The sequence below is a fragment of the Podarcis liolepis genome, assembly GCF_965112155.1.
Source record: "Podarcis liolepis genome assembly, chromosome: 13".
Classification (NCBI taxonomy): domain Eukaryota; kingdom Metazoa; phylum Chordata; class Lepidosauria; order Squamata; family Lacertidae; genus Podarcis; species Podarcis liolepis.
The window spans coordinates 32942607-32958065 of record NC_139573.1 but is presented as its reverse complement, the minus strand read 5'-3'; the positions used below and the strand labels follow the sequence as shown (position 1 = coordinate 32958065).

The 15459-nt window shown below is 45.8% G+C and overlaps 1 protein-coding gene across 5 annotated transcripts in view; it reads left to right on the top strand.

Annotated features, from left to right (window-relative positions):
* The window catches only part of ARHGAP23 (Rho GTPase activating protein 23), a 171602-nt gene that overhangs the window by 142859 nt on the left and 13284 nt on the right, over nt 1-15459 (top strand). For all 5 annotated transcript variants that reach the window (XM_083469401.1, XM_083469399.1, XM_083469400.1 and 2 more), the window contains 10 exons: nt 89-150; nt 1738-1865; nt 3343-3461; nt 5373-5528; nt 6157-6235; nt 7668-7741; nt 9982-10071; nt 11293-11418; nt 12996-13037; nt 14369-14462. In XM_083469401.1, coding sequence (XP_083325527.1) covers nt 89-150; nt 1738-1865; nt 3343-3461; nt 5373-5528; nt 6157-6235; nt 7668-7741; nt 9982-10071; nt 11293-11418; nt 12996-13037; nt 14369-14462 — 970 coding nt within the window. The remainder of the gene's footprint in view (nt 1-88; nt 151-1737; nt 1866-3342; nt 3462-5372; nt 5529-6156; nt 6236-7667; nt 7742-9981; nt 10072-11292; nt 11419-12995; nt 13038-14368; nt 14463-15459) is intronic.

Below are 15459 nucleotides of genomic sequence, written 5' to 3'. Positions count from 1 at the left end.
AGAGTAACGAGATACTGTTGAAACCTGTGTGGCTTTGAGCTGACAGTTAACCTTCTTTCTATATCTTTTCTCTCTCAATAATCTCCAGGACCCTGGGTTTGCAAGCCAAGCACTGATCAATAAGAAGCTAAATGATTACAGAAAAGTGAGGTAAATTTCTTACCATTCTTTCTTCTTTGCTTCTCCCCACCCCATTTTGTCAGTCTACGTCTAGTTCTTTCTAAACTATCTGGGCTGCACCACTTTAGATTGCTGTTGGGGACTCATGTGATCAAGTCTCTATACAACATCTTCCCTGCCCCCACACACATAGAAAGCAAGCTTGTGAACGAGAAGCTGGGCTTAAGACATACTAGTTTTCTAGATGGAGGAGTTGTGGGTTTTGTGGGGCAGGGGTATACAGAGGAACATCCTATTAGATTAGACCCAATCTGCAATCAGACACAGGTTACCTCAGTCAGGCATGGCTAAACTTGGCCCTCCAGCTGTTTTGGGACTACAACTCCCATCATCCCTAGATAACAGGACCAGTAGTCAGGGATGATGGGAATTGTAGTCCCAAAACAGCTGGAGGGACAAGTTTGGCCATTCCTGCCTCTGGTTCACGCATCCTATTTCCTCCGTTGTTCCTTGTTAAGTGCAGGGTTAGGTTAAACTTAACATTTCCCAGAAAACTCTCTCACAATTATATAGCTAATTGTTACCTCACTCAAGATGGTGCCACTTTCACTGGTTGGTGTGCAATACCTCCCCTCCTCTCCTCTTGGTTAGTTGACTTGCGGATAACAGAGTTAACCCTTAAGCTGCAAACTGAATGATCCCTACTGTTGCACTTCTTTCATGGGCATAGCCGGGGAGGGGCAGGGGGCAGCTGCCCCCCTAAATAAATAAAAATCAATACAAATACTGAAGTAACTGAGGTTCTGCCCCCCCTAACATAAAGCCTGCCCCCCAACATAAATCCCGCTATGCCCATGCCTGCTCCACTCCTTCAAACCTGGCCGCCTAGCTGTGGACATTGGAGTCCAGTGTGGATGTCAAGTGTGTCACAATCTTAGCTTGCATTTACAACTTCCACACCCTGCTGGTTCAATAATGGCGCCTCTCATCAGTAGCCTTTTCTCTCTCTAATTGACTTGGATCAGTCTCTTTAGTCACCCCTGCAGTTTAGTGCCTTATTCTTCCCAGAAATGGATGTCCATAGACAAGATAAAAACCAGCATCATGAATCATTCCTGCAGCTGTTAATATTTGCTTCAGCTACAGCTTCCAGTCTGTTAATTAGGGCAGCTCCATGCAGAGTGATAGTAGAGTAGTCTAGCATTAGGGTGAGATACAATATGAAAGGTGAATTATGTGTACAGTAGTACCTTGGTTGTCAAACTTAATCCGTTCGGAGAGTCTGTTCGACTCCCGGAACCGATAAAAAACCAAGGCGTGGCTTCCGATTGGCTGCAGGAGCTTCCTGCACTCAATTGGAAGCCGCAGAAGCCGTGTCGGATGTTCTGCTTCCAAACAACATTTGCAAAGCAGAACACTTCCGGGTTTGCAGTGTTCAGGAGCTGATTTGTTTGGGAGCCAAGCCGTTTGACAACCAAGGTACCACTGTATAGGTTTGCCATCATAAAGAAAGTTTTGAAAATCCTCTCTGGTTCAGTTGATGGCAAAGACCAGTGTTTTGTATGTGTGAAGTTGAGGCCTTGAGTTGGTACATTGCATGTTCCTTTTCCCTTACAGCTCCTCTGGGACCAAACCAGACTCCTCCCCAAAAGGTCCTCGTGTGCCGGGGGTGAAGTCAGAATTGCAGAAGCAACTAGGAGCAGGGCCACCCCGTTCCCCACGGCAGGATACCATCACGCTAAGAGGTATGAGAGCCTTGAGCGCATCTCTGAGTCTTTGTGAGCAACAGGGCGAGAAGACACTCTGTGTACTTTGCACCTTAATATCCAGAGGGAGCACACAAATCTGTGAATAGTGCCTAACTAATTTTTTTAATCAACAGCTTCTGGGGCTCAGATTTTCCTAGATGTTCTGCTCTCTGAGGTCTTGCTGCCTCATTCCAGCTGCAGCAGCAACTGTTTAATTTATCCCTCTATCATTCTACATTAACATGTCCTCAAAGCTGCTTATATTTGTTTTTATGGAGCAGTATAGGATGGCCGGGGTTGCTGGTCAGAAGCCAGAGTGACTTATTGGATATAATATAGGATCTCTGGGAGGCTTGGGTTCAAATCATATCTCAGCCAATGACTTGCTGGCAGAGTTGGGTTATGTATGTATGCACAGTGGTACCTTGGTTTACAAACAGTCTGGTTTGCATATGTTTTGGATTACAAACACGTCAAAACCGGAAGTGCGTGCCCCGGTTTGCAAACTTTTATTGGATTGCAACCCATTTTTTTTGTATTACGAACAAATTTTTTTGGGAGGCCCCATTGGTGAAAGCGCGCCTTGGGTTACAACCTGTTTTGGTTTACAAACAGACCTCCAGAACGGATTATGGTTGTAAACCAAGGTACCATTGTATTTAAGTGCCATCAATATACAGTCATACCTCAGAAGTCAAATGCCTTGCGAGTCGAATGTTTTGGCCCTCAAACACCACAAACCCAGAAGTGAGTGTTCTGGTTTGCAAATTTCTTTGGAATCCAAACATCCGGTGCAGGTTCCACAGCTTCCAATTGACTGCAGGAGCTTCCTGCAGCCAATCGGAAGCCGCACTTTGGTTTCCAAACGTTTTGGAAGTCAAATGGACTTCTGGAAAAGATTCCGTTTGACTTCTGAGCTACGACTGTAAATGGCTCTGTACAAAATTATTTAAATTTTCTAGTTGTCTTCTGCCTCAGTTCCCTACCTGGATGTTATTTGTGTGTGTCTCCATTAGCCAGGCTTGTCACTGTCAGGCTAGCTTTTCACGTGCACAATTATAATTTTTTCATGTGAGAGAGAAGGAAGGAAGGAAGGGTCACCCACCTGACAATGACATCACAACCACCCCTTTTCATATGCTGGCGTTATTTGAAATCAAACCATGCTGACAAAGGTGCGGCTTTGCTGGCACCAGTTACCAGCTGATCAGTGGTGCTTGCAAACCTCCACTTTTGTCACTTTTGTCATCTTTACCTGCAGCACACCTGATGCTCAGGTGTATGGCAGGTGGATAAAATGGGTCTGATGGGCCAAATGAGGAGGAGGACTGATGGGCCTGATTATGCCCACAGACCTGTGGTACCCCCATCACTGCTTTAGGCAGGCCACTGGGTGATAATTTTTCGTCTGATTTTGGCCTGTTATGTTTCTCAGCCAGTGAACTTGCTTTTGTTCTTCTTTCCCTCTGCCCAGATGACAGTGCCCACCAGAAAGCTCCTTGGGGTATCAACATAATGAAGAAAAACAAGAAGCCTGCTCCAAGGGCCTTTGGCGTGAGACTAGAAGACTGCCAGCCTGCCCCTGACAACAAGGTAGACCCTTACATTTCCCTGCATGTGCAAACCTAGTGCATTAAATTGTAAGAAACCCATCTTTTCATGCTGTAGCACCTACACTTTGGAACTCCCTGCCGGTTGAAGGCAGGCAGGCGCTGGACTTGTCGCTGCACCCTTAAAACATTTTTGTTTAGGAAAGCCTATCCAGACACAAAGATGTGCTGCTACAATCAAGCGGAATAGTCATTTGTTAACTAAGTAAATATTAGAGAGGAAGCACTCTGAACTTTCCTAAGGGCCAAAACCCAGTTAAAATCTCTGGTAGACTACCTTCCCCAACCTATCATTCCAAGGACTGTCACCTGCCTTTGTGCTCTTCCTGCTTGCAACCTAGTCACAGACAACTGTGTGTTTGCTTTAGATAGCGAGTACATGCAAGTGGAGTCACCACATGCAACGGAAAAAGGTGTGTTGTGGGGAGTTGAAAGTGAGGAGGAAGTTGAGACCTATTAGCCTGGTGGAAAGAGAATGATTTCCCAGACATGGTCTACAGCAGGGGTAGTCAACCTTTTTATACCTATCGCCCACTGATGCATTTTTCTTGATGGTAAAATTTCCTTACTGCCCACCAGTGCTCAGTGGAAGGAGGATTCAGCTTGTGCCGTAGAACCCCCTACCGCCCACCTAGAATCCTGAAACACCCACTAGTGGGTGGTAGGGACCAGGTTGACAATCTCCGATCTACAGAGTTCCAGTTGAGGGGGCTGGATGCTAAATGTCAGTGCGGTGCAGTTGGTAGAGTGTCAGACTAAAGCCTGGAAGACTGGGGTGCTGTTCCCCACTCAGCCATGAGGCTCACTGGGTGACCTTCGGCCAGTTACCTCGCAGGTTGTTCTGAATGTAACCTTGAGAAGAGATGAGATATGTTGTTGGCATCTGTCTTGGAGTGCACCTCTGGGGGTGAAGTCAAACCTCTGCGTTAGCACCGAAGTGACCTCCCTGGGGTGCAAGCCTGGGCAATGTGTATGGAGGTCCTGGGCTGCCCAGACAATAAGACTCCCCTCTCAGCCTCACAGTTCTCCTCCCCAAAAAAGCACAGCAATACATTTGGCACCTGCTTAGCTGCAGGAGTTGCTGGAAGGAGGCCTACAAGGCACCACCCAAGCACCTTAGGGACTCCACTCCAGATTTGTGTAGGGCAGTGGTTCTCAACCTGTGGGTCCCCAGATGTTGTTGGACTACAATTCCCATCATTCCTGAGCTCTGGCCTTACTAGCTAGGGGTGATGGGAGTTGTAGTTCAACAACATCTGGGGACCCACAGGTTGAGAAAAGCTGGTGTAGGGTTTACTTCTTAGCCTTTTCTTCTCCCGAAGATATCTCACAAGGCAGCAGAGGTCTTCCTTCTCCTATATTAGCTACCTTCCCAGGTTGATGAGCTTCACCTGCCCCTAAAGGTGGGATATAAATGTACTAAATAAGTAAAGCCATACAACACATTCCTGTTCAGGGAACGTGCAACATGCTGCTTAGAGGAGCATCTTGGCTTAATTGTGATACATGGCGATCCTGTGTTTTCGGAAGTGTAGGAACTTACTCTCGCATCTCACGCCCAGTTAAAACGCAGTGCCCAAGTTGTTGATGTCCATATTCTGACAGTCGCCAGAAATAAATTGAAGTTCAGACTATATGGATTTGCCTGCAGGCAAAATTTGATGTTCCAGAAATTTATATGACATCCTTGCAGGGGATATGTATTGGTCACGTGCATGTTTTGGGACTGGCCAGCTGTTTAAGGCCCTTTAGATCGGGTGTGGCACCTTGTCTGGCACCAGCCCATTTGCTTCTGCAGCTTTTAATTGCCGCCGCCACACAGTGCTTGTGCCTTTGACTTGTGAAGGTTTCTGAGACTGCCGCCAGCCTCACCTCCGCACTTCACTTTCTGCAGAAAGTCCCCCTGATTGTGGAAGCCTGCTGCAAGGTGGTGGAAGACAAAGGCTTGGAATACATGGGCATCTACCGCGTCCCTGGGAACAACGCTGTGGTCTCCAGCCTCCAGGAGCAGCTCAACAAAGGGTCTGCAGAAATCAATCTGCAGGAAGAGGTGAGAGCAGGACCACTCTGCCCCTCCCTGGCTCCTGCCAGTCTCTCTGCCTCCTGTCAGTCTCTCTGTTTCCCATCTTCGCTACTGTTGAAAACTCAGTGTATAGTATGCTGCTGCCACCTAGCTGCCACTTAGCTGTACTATAGGCAGTGCCCACGCATATTTGCAGAAGGCTGTACCTGTTGCACACTGAACACTGGGCCAGTTCACAAGCCTTGTTTGGGCTTCTGACTCGTAGAAGCAAAGAAGTGGCAGCAAAGAAACTAAGCTAAAAAATCAGGAACTCTCCGAGTCAAATCATGCCTCAGCCATGAAACCACTAGCTGTACTTTGGCGAGCTTGCCTCCCCCCTCCTGCAATCTAGTGTTGTAATGTAATTATTACAGCCTCCTTTTTCTGCTAAATCACCTGTTTTCTGGAGACAATAAATCACTGATGGAAATCTAAGGTGGTCCCTTGGCCATTTCTTGCCAGCATGGCTACACGATTTACAATAGTGTTGATGTTTCTCCTGTTCTTCTGGGATATGGTCTCTTGCCTAGAATAAAAATCTTGGTGAGATTAGAAGTGTGATTTTGAAACATCCCAAGCTCTAAAATTACTTCTTTCTCTCTCCCTGTATGGCCAGAGGTGGCAAGACTTGAACGTCATCAGCAGTCTCTTGAAGTCGTTCTTCCGGAAACTCCCGGAACCACTGTTTACAGATGGTGAGTGACTCTGGCTTGACACCCTTAGCATTTAAGATAGCGTAAGTCTACATTTTCTCTCTCGAATGGATGGGCAAGTGGAAAGGCAAAATGCTTGGATGGTTGGGATTGTGGGGTGGGCCACGTTTTTGGTGCATTGGATGCGGGTGGGAAGGTCTGACTATGTGCCTTCTGGGTCTAAACCTAGACGCTCCCCTCTTTCAGCAAATGAAATTGGTTTTGGCAGTGCAGGGGCAGACATGGATTGCAAGAGAGGAAAGAGGAGTTTAAGTGCCCAGAGAAAGGACTGGGGCCTCTGGCTGGGCAAGTGACTATATAATAGCAAAGCTCCCAGGAAGGCCTTTTGAATTAATTTCAGGTTTTTGGAAGGGAGGTATTTTCCCAACAGTCCTCTTTCTTGTCTTCAGTGCCTTAAGCTTGCCACTATTTCTTTTCCATCATGAGCAAAATGCTTGCCTTTAAATGAGCCGGGTTGTCCCTAACAGTGGAAGGAAAAAGCCATCAAGTCAGCCGTCCTGCAAAACCCCTATCATCCAGGAGCAGGAGCGCATTTGAGTGCTCACCTGGTAGGTTTAGGTGACAAGGGTTTCCAGGCAGGCCGAGTGAGCAGGAGCCAGCAGAGGAAGAGATGAGGCAGAAAGCTGTTGGAGGAGGGATGGAGCTCTCCATCTTCCCACTGCCAGTTCAGTGGCAGGACACCTGCCTTGTGTGCAGAAGGCCCCAGGCTCAATCCTCAGCATCTCCAGGTAGGGCTGGGAGAGGCTCCTGTGCAAAGTCAGGGAGAGCTGCTGCCGGTCACTGTAAATGATACTGAACGAGATGGACCGGTTGCTGTATAACAGGGTTTCCCAAACTTGGGTCTCCAGCTGTTTCCCATCATGCCTGACCACTGTTCCTGCTAGCTAGGGATTATGGGAGTTGTAGTCCACCTGCTCAGATCAACCCATTTCAAGCCTCTAAATTAATTTTTCCTCTAAGCAAAGGGGCAGCTGTGTGTTCTTGGTTTTCCCTTCCAGCCAGACTAGATTATTGTAATGCACTATATGTGGGGTTGCTTTTGAAGACTGTCCAGAAGTTTCAGTTGTTCAGCAATGTAGCAGTCAGACTTTTGTCAGGCATTCGCAGATCAGAGCATATAACTCCAGGCTTTGATCTCCTTTGGGAGCCTTGAGACTCCTTTGGGCTTCCTGTTTGCTTTCGGACTCAATTCAAAACACTTTAAAACCCTAAGCAGCTTTGGAGCAGGTGACTTTAAGGAGTGCTTGCTCTCATAGAGGCCTACCTGGGAATTGAGTTCAGGGTCAGAGGTCTTGCGCTCAGTGCCATTGGTCTGCCCAGGTAAACTGCCACCTTATCCCCTTGCGCGGGACTCCCGTTTCCTCTGACCAGACAGTGCCTAACAATCACAGATGAATTTCTTCTTTCTTACAAGATAAGTACAATGACTTTATTGAAGCCAACCGGATTGAAGATGCCAGCGAAAGGATGAAGACCTTGCGCAAACTGGTACGCAATTTGGGGAGGGGAAGTTGTCCTCTGTGAGTGGATGCTTTTTTCTTTGCAATGCAGTGGGGGAAACTCAAACACATTTCCTCTCTGCCTTGTTGTAACAAAGCTTTTGAAAGGGCAGGTTGTAGCTCAGTGGTAGAGCATCCATGCCACAGGTTCCTGGCTTCTCCAGGTAGACCTTGGGAAGGACCTCTAACTGAGTCCTTGGAGAGCACTGGCCAGTTGATGTAGATATGGGGTGACACAAGGGCTTCATGGAAAGTTGGTCAGACCTCTAAGACCTGGTTGCCAGTGGCAGAGGTGACCAATGCACACTTACGCATACACACACTTATCACACATAGAGCACATGTACACTTACAACACATACAGCAAACTAACCACATATATATAGACACGTGGCACTGCCCACCCCCTGCTATACAGTTATTCAGCCATACATAGGTCTTATTTCTCTCTCATACACAAGCCCCTATCACTTTGTGATGGGGGATGGCAGGAGATTTCATGCCCCCTCGTGGTCTTCAAGGAATGATACCTGAAGTTCAAGAGGCAGCATTTTCACATCCGCTGCAGTGCTGGGGGGCAGGAGGAGACTTGCCACTCTGGGTTCACCAACCCTAATGTAGACTTTACTGAGCCAGGCAGCTCAGTGGTCTGACTCAATATGAAACCACTTCCTGTGTTCCAGTTATGCTAAAGTGGTGGCAGCATGAGTCAGTCTTCAGCTGAAATTAAAAACTTAATATTGGTGTGGATAACAGATGGGTTAAAGCATGTTCTCTACAGCAGTTATGTGTTGGGTCTCTCAGTAGAAAGCTGGAGAGAGAGAGAGAAATTGCCAGCATGGGAATGGATAGAAGAGGAAGCCTTAAATGCAACATGTTAACATCCAGCAAATTTCAAGTCAGAGGATACTCTAAGAGCATCTATAAAACAGACAATTTACTTAACTGCCAAGCCAGTTATAAAAACACTTATGTCTTTAACACATTGAGTGGCATCCAAGTCAACAGTGAAGCACGAAATTATTCTTAATCCTGGAAAAACCAGTATGCAGAAATGATTTCTCTCTTTAAGAACACCGATTTTATTACACAAAGCAGAGCAAATTACGTAGCACTCCTCTCCAAACACACTTCATCCCTTGGCATAGGAAGTTCATTATTTAAACATAGTTTTAAACAATTAAAAAAAATGTTTAAACAATTTGAAAAATCCTCCCTTTATAATCTTAAGTGTTCTCTTGCCCCATTTTACATTTCGTAAAACAAACCAACAGAATTGCTCTTAAGGGTTTGTTTTTTTAAAAAAAAATACTTTCTTAACCCTAAAGGCAATTCTTCATGATGTCTGCTAAAGTAACCTCTAAAACAAAGGCCACAGGCAGCTTATATAGTCCGGAGTACAAACCAAAAGCCTCTTAATGCCAATTACGGAGGACTAAAAGGGGGGGGAGGACTGGCTGAATGAGCCTTATATTTGCATGCTGACTATGTAAAATAATTAACCTTGAACCAGTGAAGAGGGAAAAACATGTAGGAAATAAGTACATAGGGAAAGTGTAAGATGTAATTAATTCCATATTGACAAATCCTGTAACGAGCCCCGCTCATGCTTGTAACTTACTCTTTTGCTGCACGTAGAATCAGAGAACTGTAGAGCTGGAAGGGACCACAAGGGTCAATCTAGTCCATCCCCCTGCGGTGCAGGAATCTTTTGCCCAACATGGGGCTCAAACTTACGACCTTGAGATTAAGTCTCATGCTGAGTTATCTCCATTCCCTAAATCTGGGTTCTTTTGCCGTCGTGAGCACTACAACACCACAGCTAAGCAGTTGCTGATTTCAGGGGCAATTCAATCACATGCTGGCAAATTCAGATTGTGCAGTTATAGTTAACTGGAAGGTCTTGGGCAAGGATTACCTGTCCACACACACACTTTAAGCCTCCACATAGGTGAATTTCTGAGCATGCCTTATAGGGCAGGTACAGCTATATCTTTCAGGATCCAGCTTTAGTTGATGTAGGTGATGGTAAGCTTTTGAGTTTCACAGGTTTTGGTGTCTTCCTAAATTCAGAAGCTTCCGTATCCCTTCAGTTTGAGTGCCAAATTCATTTCACCAAAATTTTTGGAGAAATCTGGAAGAAGAGAGGGATTGGAGGAATTTTCCATCTTTCACGGATGTCCCAAGCTCTAATTGGTGGTTGCTGTTTTTCTTCCGTCTGTTCCTCAGATCCGGGACTTGCCAGGCCATTATTACGAGACCCTGAAGTTTCTGGTGGGACACCTGAAGACAATTGCTGATCATTCCGAGAAGAACAAGGTAATGTTTGCCGAACCAAAAGAAATACTCAGTATGATATGGTAGCTTCTTCATGTGGAAGAAGATCTAGGTAGGTGCAACAAATAGCACAAGCCATGGGTAAGCAACACTTCCAAAACAACCTTGCTCCCAGAAAACAAAACCCCAACATCCCCATGACAGAGACATTGTATAGCCTCTGTGCAAGTTATGTGAAAGCAAATCAGGACAGTTTCTCAGTATATATGCTTCATCTGGAAGCAGCCTTAGGCTAAGCAGTGGTTTGATCTCAGTGCCTCGTAAGCAATGTAAGAGGTCAGACCAAAGTCCAGTGTTCTGTCCCCACACCAGCCAGCCAGATGACTGTGGGAAGCCTGCTGGGGGGACAGGAGGGCAGCAGCCCCATTCTGTTCTCATTTCCCAGAAATGAGAGGTATGTTCAGAGGTAGGGTGACTGATCCTAGAGTTAGCCGTTATGACTGTAAGATGTTGGTAGTCTTCTGTGGATTTGTCTAAGCCCCTTTTATTTTATTTTTTATCTTTTTGTAATTTTATTTATAATTTTCAATTTTGCAAGGATTCCACATTCACCCAAATGCCAACAATACATTTATACGTTTAACATCGACTTCCCTTCCCCCCTTTCCTTTGCAGCTGCATATTCTAAGTATTCCATATTCTGTCTTTTTCTTTTATCTCAGTTTATTTTATATGGCTGAATTTAGTATAATCCTGCTAACGGTTTGATTTGTTTACAATGATTCCCCCCCCCCCAAATATCCTACAAACCATTTCCAGTTTTCCTTAAAGACTCTTTCTTCCTGGTCTCTTATTCTGCTAGTTAAACTGGCCATTTCTGCATACTTTATCTGCCATTCCTCCTTGGTTGGAAATGGGCCTTCTGTCTAAGCCCCTTTAAAGCCATCTAAGTTAAGTGTCCATCTCTACCGTCTTCATAACTTCCACCACAATCCTAGTAAGCCCCAAACTTCCCAAAAGACAATTCTCAGATTGCAAGCTCCTTGGGGCCAAAGACCTGTTTACAGAATTTCACAAGCAACAGCAAAGTGTCTTGTGTACAGTGCAGGTGTTGTATAACTATAACAACTAATGCAGACTGAAAGCTGAGATGTTTGCGGGAAACACGTGTTGTAGCTTCCTTTGCCGCCTTGCAGTCAAATGCCAGAATAGTCTTTTTTTCTCTTTTTTTAAGCCTAAAAACAACAATGGCTTGCATTGCAGATGGAGCCCCGGAATCTTGCTCTGGTGTTTGGTCCCACCCTTGTTAGAACGTCGGAGGACAACATGACCGACATGGTGACACACATGCCTGATCGCTACAAAATCGTGGAGACCCTCATACAGCACGTAAGGGGCATGGAGGTGCCTGCAGGGGCATGGTGGGGGCTGGAGGGCAGCCAGGAGAAGACTGGCCCTGCCTCCTGGATGTGGGATGACCACCACTTAATTGCTTTTTAAAAGTCATTAGATATCTTCTTGCAAAGAAATGCATGCAAAAAAATTTCAATCCATTATTAGTTTCTGAAGTGGTTGCTGTGTTTTGCATTTGCTCCCATCACTGAAGATATATGTGAGCAGTTCTCAATTTATTGAGGTACGTTAGCTTAACCATATAAGAAGAACTTTCACGAGATATAAGGAATATCTCATGCGTTAAATCAGCAGTAGACACTACTGGTCTCTTCTTGTTCCAGTATTTTCTATAATCGCAGCTAAGTCTACTGGCCATTACTCTGAACTGGCTCTTGACCAGTGGATCAGTTGTGAAGTACCGGTACTTTCACTGTTTTTGCCACCTGCTGCTCAGCAGGCACAGGGCTGGTGGAAGTTGTAGTCCCATCAGGAGGGCTTCTCTTCCCTGCCATAGGCCACTGCAGTGTTTGTAAAGCATTGGGGTTGCTTCAGAAGCACCCTCACTGAGTTCAAACCAGGTGTGTCTTTTCCTGTTCTACAGGGATAGAGGGCTGGTAAGGGAGAGGAGAATGGTTCTGCAAGTTTGAAGCATGAACTGGGTTTAGGGAAAATAATAGCCAGTGAACTAATGGTTAGGCTGTCACAAATAAATCCCTTCCTTGAAGCCACATTCTGGAAGGACTGAAAAGGTGCAAACTCGAATGCTTGGTACAAGAAAGCATGGTGTAATGCCCTCACGCGGGAAAATTACACATTAAGACTGGCACAAAGCATAAAGAAACCGTTGTGGGAGCATGGTGGAGCTTTATTTCATTCAGAAATCCAAATACCAATTCCAAAGGTTTACGCTAACTTGTGGATCACTTAATCATAAGATGTTTTACAGGCATGCACTGTTGCATGTTGTGGTGTGCGTATGGAAAAATAACCTGTATTTTGGGGGGAATCAAATTAAAAATTCAAATATATCCCTTCCTGGTTCCTTGGAGCCAGTGGAAAGCCAATACACAGAAATGTTCCTGTGTTGTGATTTTTAAAAATAATAATAGCAACAGAGAGGGCAAAGGAACATACAACTGGCTAAATATATATGCAACAGTTAGAAATTATTATTTGCAGTTAGGTGGGAAGCCCTCCAAAAGCATAGTGAGGAAGGAGGAATTCTGATGACTAGCTAACCCAGTGCCCAGCTTTGCAGAATGTACGTCTGTCTTGTGAAGTAAAAAGCCAGGAAAAGTCCATGTTCGCATTTCATGGGTGAAGAACCTGCCACGACACCCCTTTAAATCCAGGGCAGGCAGCCTCTTGGATTCCAGCCTTCATCTGCCCAAACCAGCCTGGCCCAATGGTCAGGAGAGATGGGACAGGTGTAGTCCCTTAACACCTGAAGAGCAACAAGTTTCCCCAGCCCACCTTTAAACTTGCGAGTCTTAATATGATGTTGTCTTTGAGTTAATGTTAGCAACTCGACTCTGCTTTGATTCCTCTCCTCTGCCTTTTCCCTTCCACAGTCAGACTGGTTTTTCAGCGACAAGGAGGATAAAGGTGAGAAGGTGAGTCACTTGGAAAGGAGGAGGATGCCGGTACCTGAGACTGCAGGGGAATGCAGGGTGTCAGCACAGCCTTTTCCCAGCCATGCTCTGTAGACAGTCTCTCTGCTGATTCCTGTTGGTTGGTCGGTCAGAAAGGACAGCCCTGCAGCTAGAGTGTTGTTGCGGTAAAAGAGACGAAGGTTTATTTAGGGGCAAACCAGATGCCTGTGAGGAAACCCACTAGCAGGACAGGAAGACAATAGCCCTTTCCCAACAACTGGTCCTCAGAGACACAACGCCTGTGATACTGGACATAGTAAGGAACCATAGTGACTGGTAGCTGTTGATAGCCTTGCCCTCCTCAAAGTTGTCCCCTCCCCTTCAAAGCTGTCCAAGCTGCTGGTCGTCGCTGCATCTTTTGCCCATGAATTTGAGAGTTCTAATAATGAGCTGGGGGGAAAAAATACTGTACTTCTTTTTTGTCTGTCTGGAATCTCCCCACCATTTTCTTTCATTGGATGATCTCAGGATTCATGCTGGTCGCAGATCTGTTTATGCAGGAAAGACAGGAGGCAGGCAGTCTTTTTAAGAACGCTGAAAGAACGTACGAAAGAGGTTTTGCTTACCAAGGTGTACGCATGGCACTTCTTTTGGCCCCCTGTTGCTTCTGCCAGACAGGCGTCGCTGGCTTTTGGAATTATATGTTTATATGCATCTGTGCGTGTATATCTTGATTTCTAGAGGTGATGAGCATACAGATACAGCTCTCTCCCAGGCCGCCACCCCCTGCCCCAAATGTATGAGGGTGGTGGAGGTATAGAAGGGGCCCCTCTGCCACTCTTAGCACTGGAGGGAGTCTGTAGGAAAGGAAGTGCTCTTTTAGATATTTAGGGCCTAAGTCCTTTAGAGCTGTAATCATGGATGTGAGTACTTTGAATTGTGTCCATTAACCAAGTGGCAACCAAGGCAACTATTTTAAAACTGTGGTCTAGGTTTCGTAGGCTTGAACTGTGGTGTACTGTTGAGTGCCTGGTCTTCCCTGTTTGGCCCAAGGTCAAATGAGATAATCTTTTAGTTCTTTTCAGCTTTACTCTTCTGTGGAACATTATGAGATGGGAGGAGTGCTTCTTCCCTTCCCTTCTCCCCATTTCCCCCCAGGTATAGGATGGAAGGAAGATAGATGAGTGGAGAACTCCCAGTTTTCCTATACTGAAATACTGAGACCTCCACACTGTAGCCAAACACACCAATAAGAGAGTTGGCCAAGGAGAAAGAGAAATCCATAGAACACTGTACATCTAGCAGACAGCTTGAATCTTTCCCTCCTAACCATAAATGCATCCATTTTGCAGACCCCTGTAGATGAGCAGGAGGCCCAATCAGTGCCGAATATTGAGTACCTTCTGCCCAACATTGGGAGGACAGCAGCACCGGGGGACGCTTCAGGTGAGTGGACATTGCTTCATCCCAGTGGCTGTGGAATTCCCACAGTGCAAAGTTCTGACTGGTGTTTTGCAGTGTTGCCTCTCTGTAAAAGTGATTCCTGTTAGTTCCAGTATTTAAGCGCAACAAGCAAAAAAAGAAAAAGAAAAGTTAGTCCATTTCCCTTTCACACTAACTTCCCTTTCACACTACATGTTTCATACATAAGCCCAGATCTCATTTCTCTTAGCTTTCCCATAGGCCTGTAAATTGTCTTTAGCTCCTTGTTGTTGACCTGTCCATCTAACCCCATCCCTCGAGTGCACGATGCTCAACATCTTTTGCCAAAGCCACCTGCCTGCTTCTGAAAAACATTTGCGTTTGGGCAATTCTCTGATAGCAGAGAAGTCCTTGTTTGGGCAAAAGCCACTGGGATTAGCTCTTCCTTTTGAGGCTGCACTGTTAGCAACAATGTGCATCTCTTTCTCCCTGCCCTGCTTTCTTGCAATTTCATAAAATATAATGCACTGTTTGATTGGAAGAAGCTTCCAGACAGTTTACAAAGAGATGAAACAATAAAACAGAGAGAAATCTACAACCCTGTTTTAAAACATACCAAAGTTAAAATGTCAAAGCAGATTAAAATTGCCTCAACTTTCTAAGCATCAGGGTAGGCTTGTCTAAACAAAAATGTTTTTAAAAAAGTAAAGGTAAAGGGACCCCTGACCATTAGGTTCAGTCGCGGACGACTCTGGGGTTGCCGCGCTCATATCACTTTATTGGCCAAGGGAGCCGGCATACAGCTTCCGGGTCATGTGGCCAGCATGACTAAGCCGCTTCTGGCGAACCAGAGCAGCGCACGGAAATGCTGTTTACTTTCCCGCCGGAGTGGTACCTATTTATCTACTTGCACTTTGATGTGCTTTGTAACTGCTAGGTTGGCAGGAGCTGGGACCGAGCAATGGGAGCTCACCCCGTTGTGGGGATTCGAACGGCCGACCTTCTGATCGGCAAGCCCTAG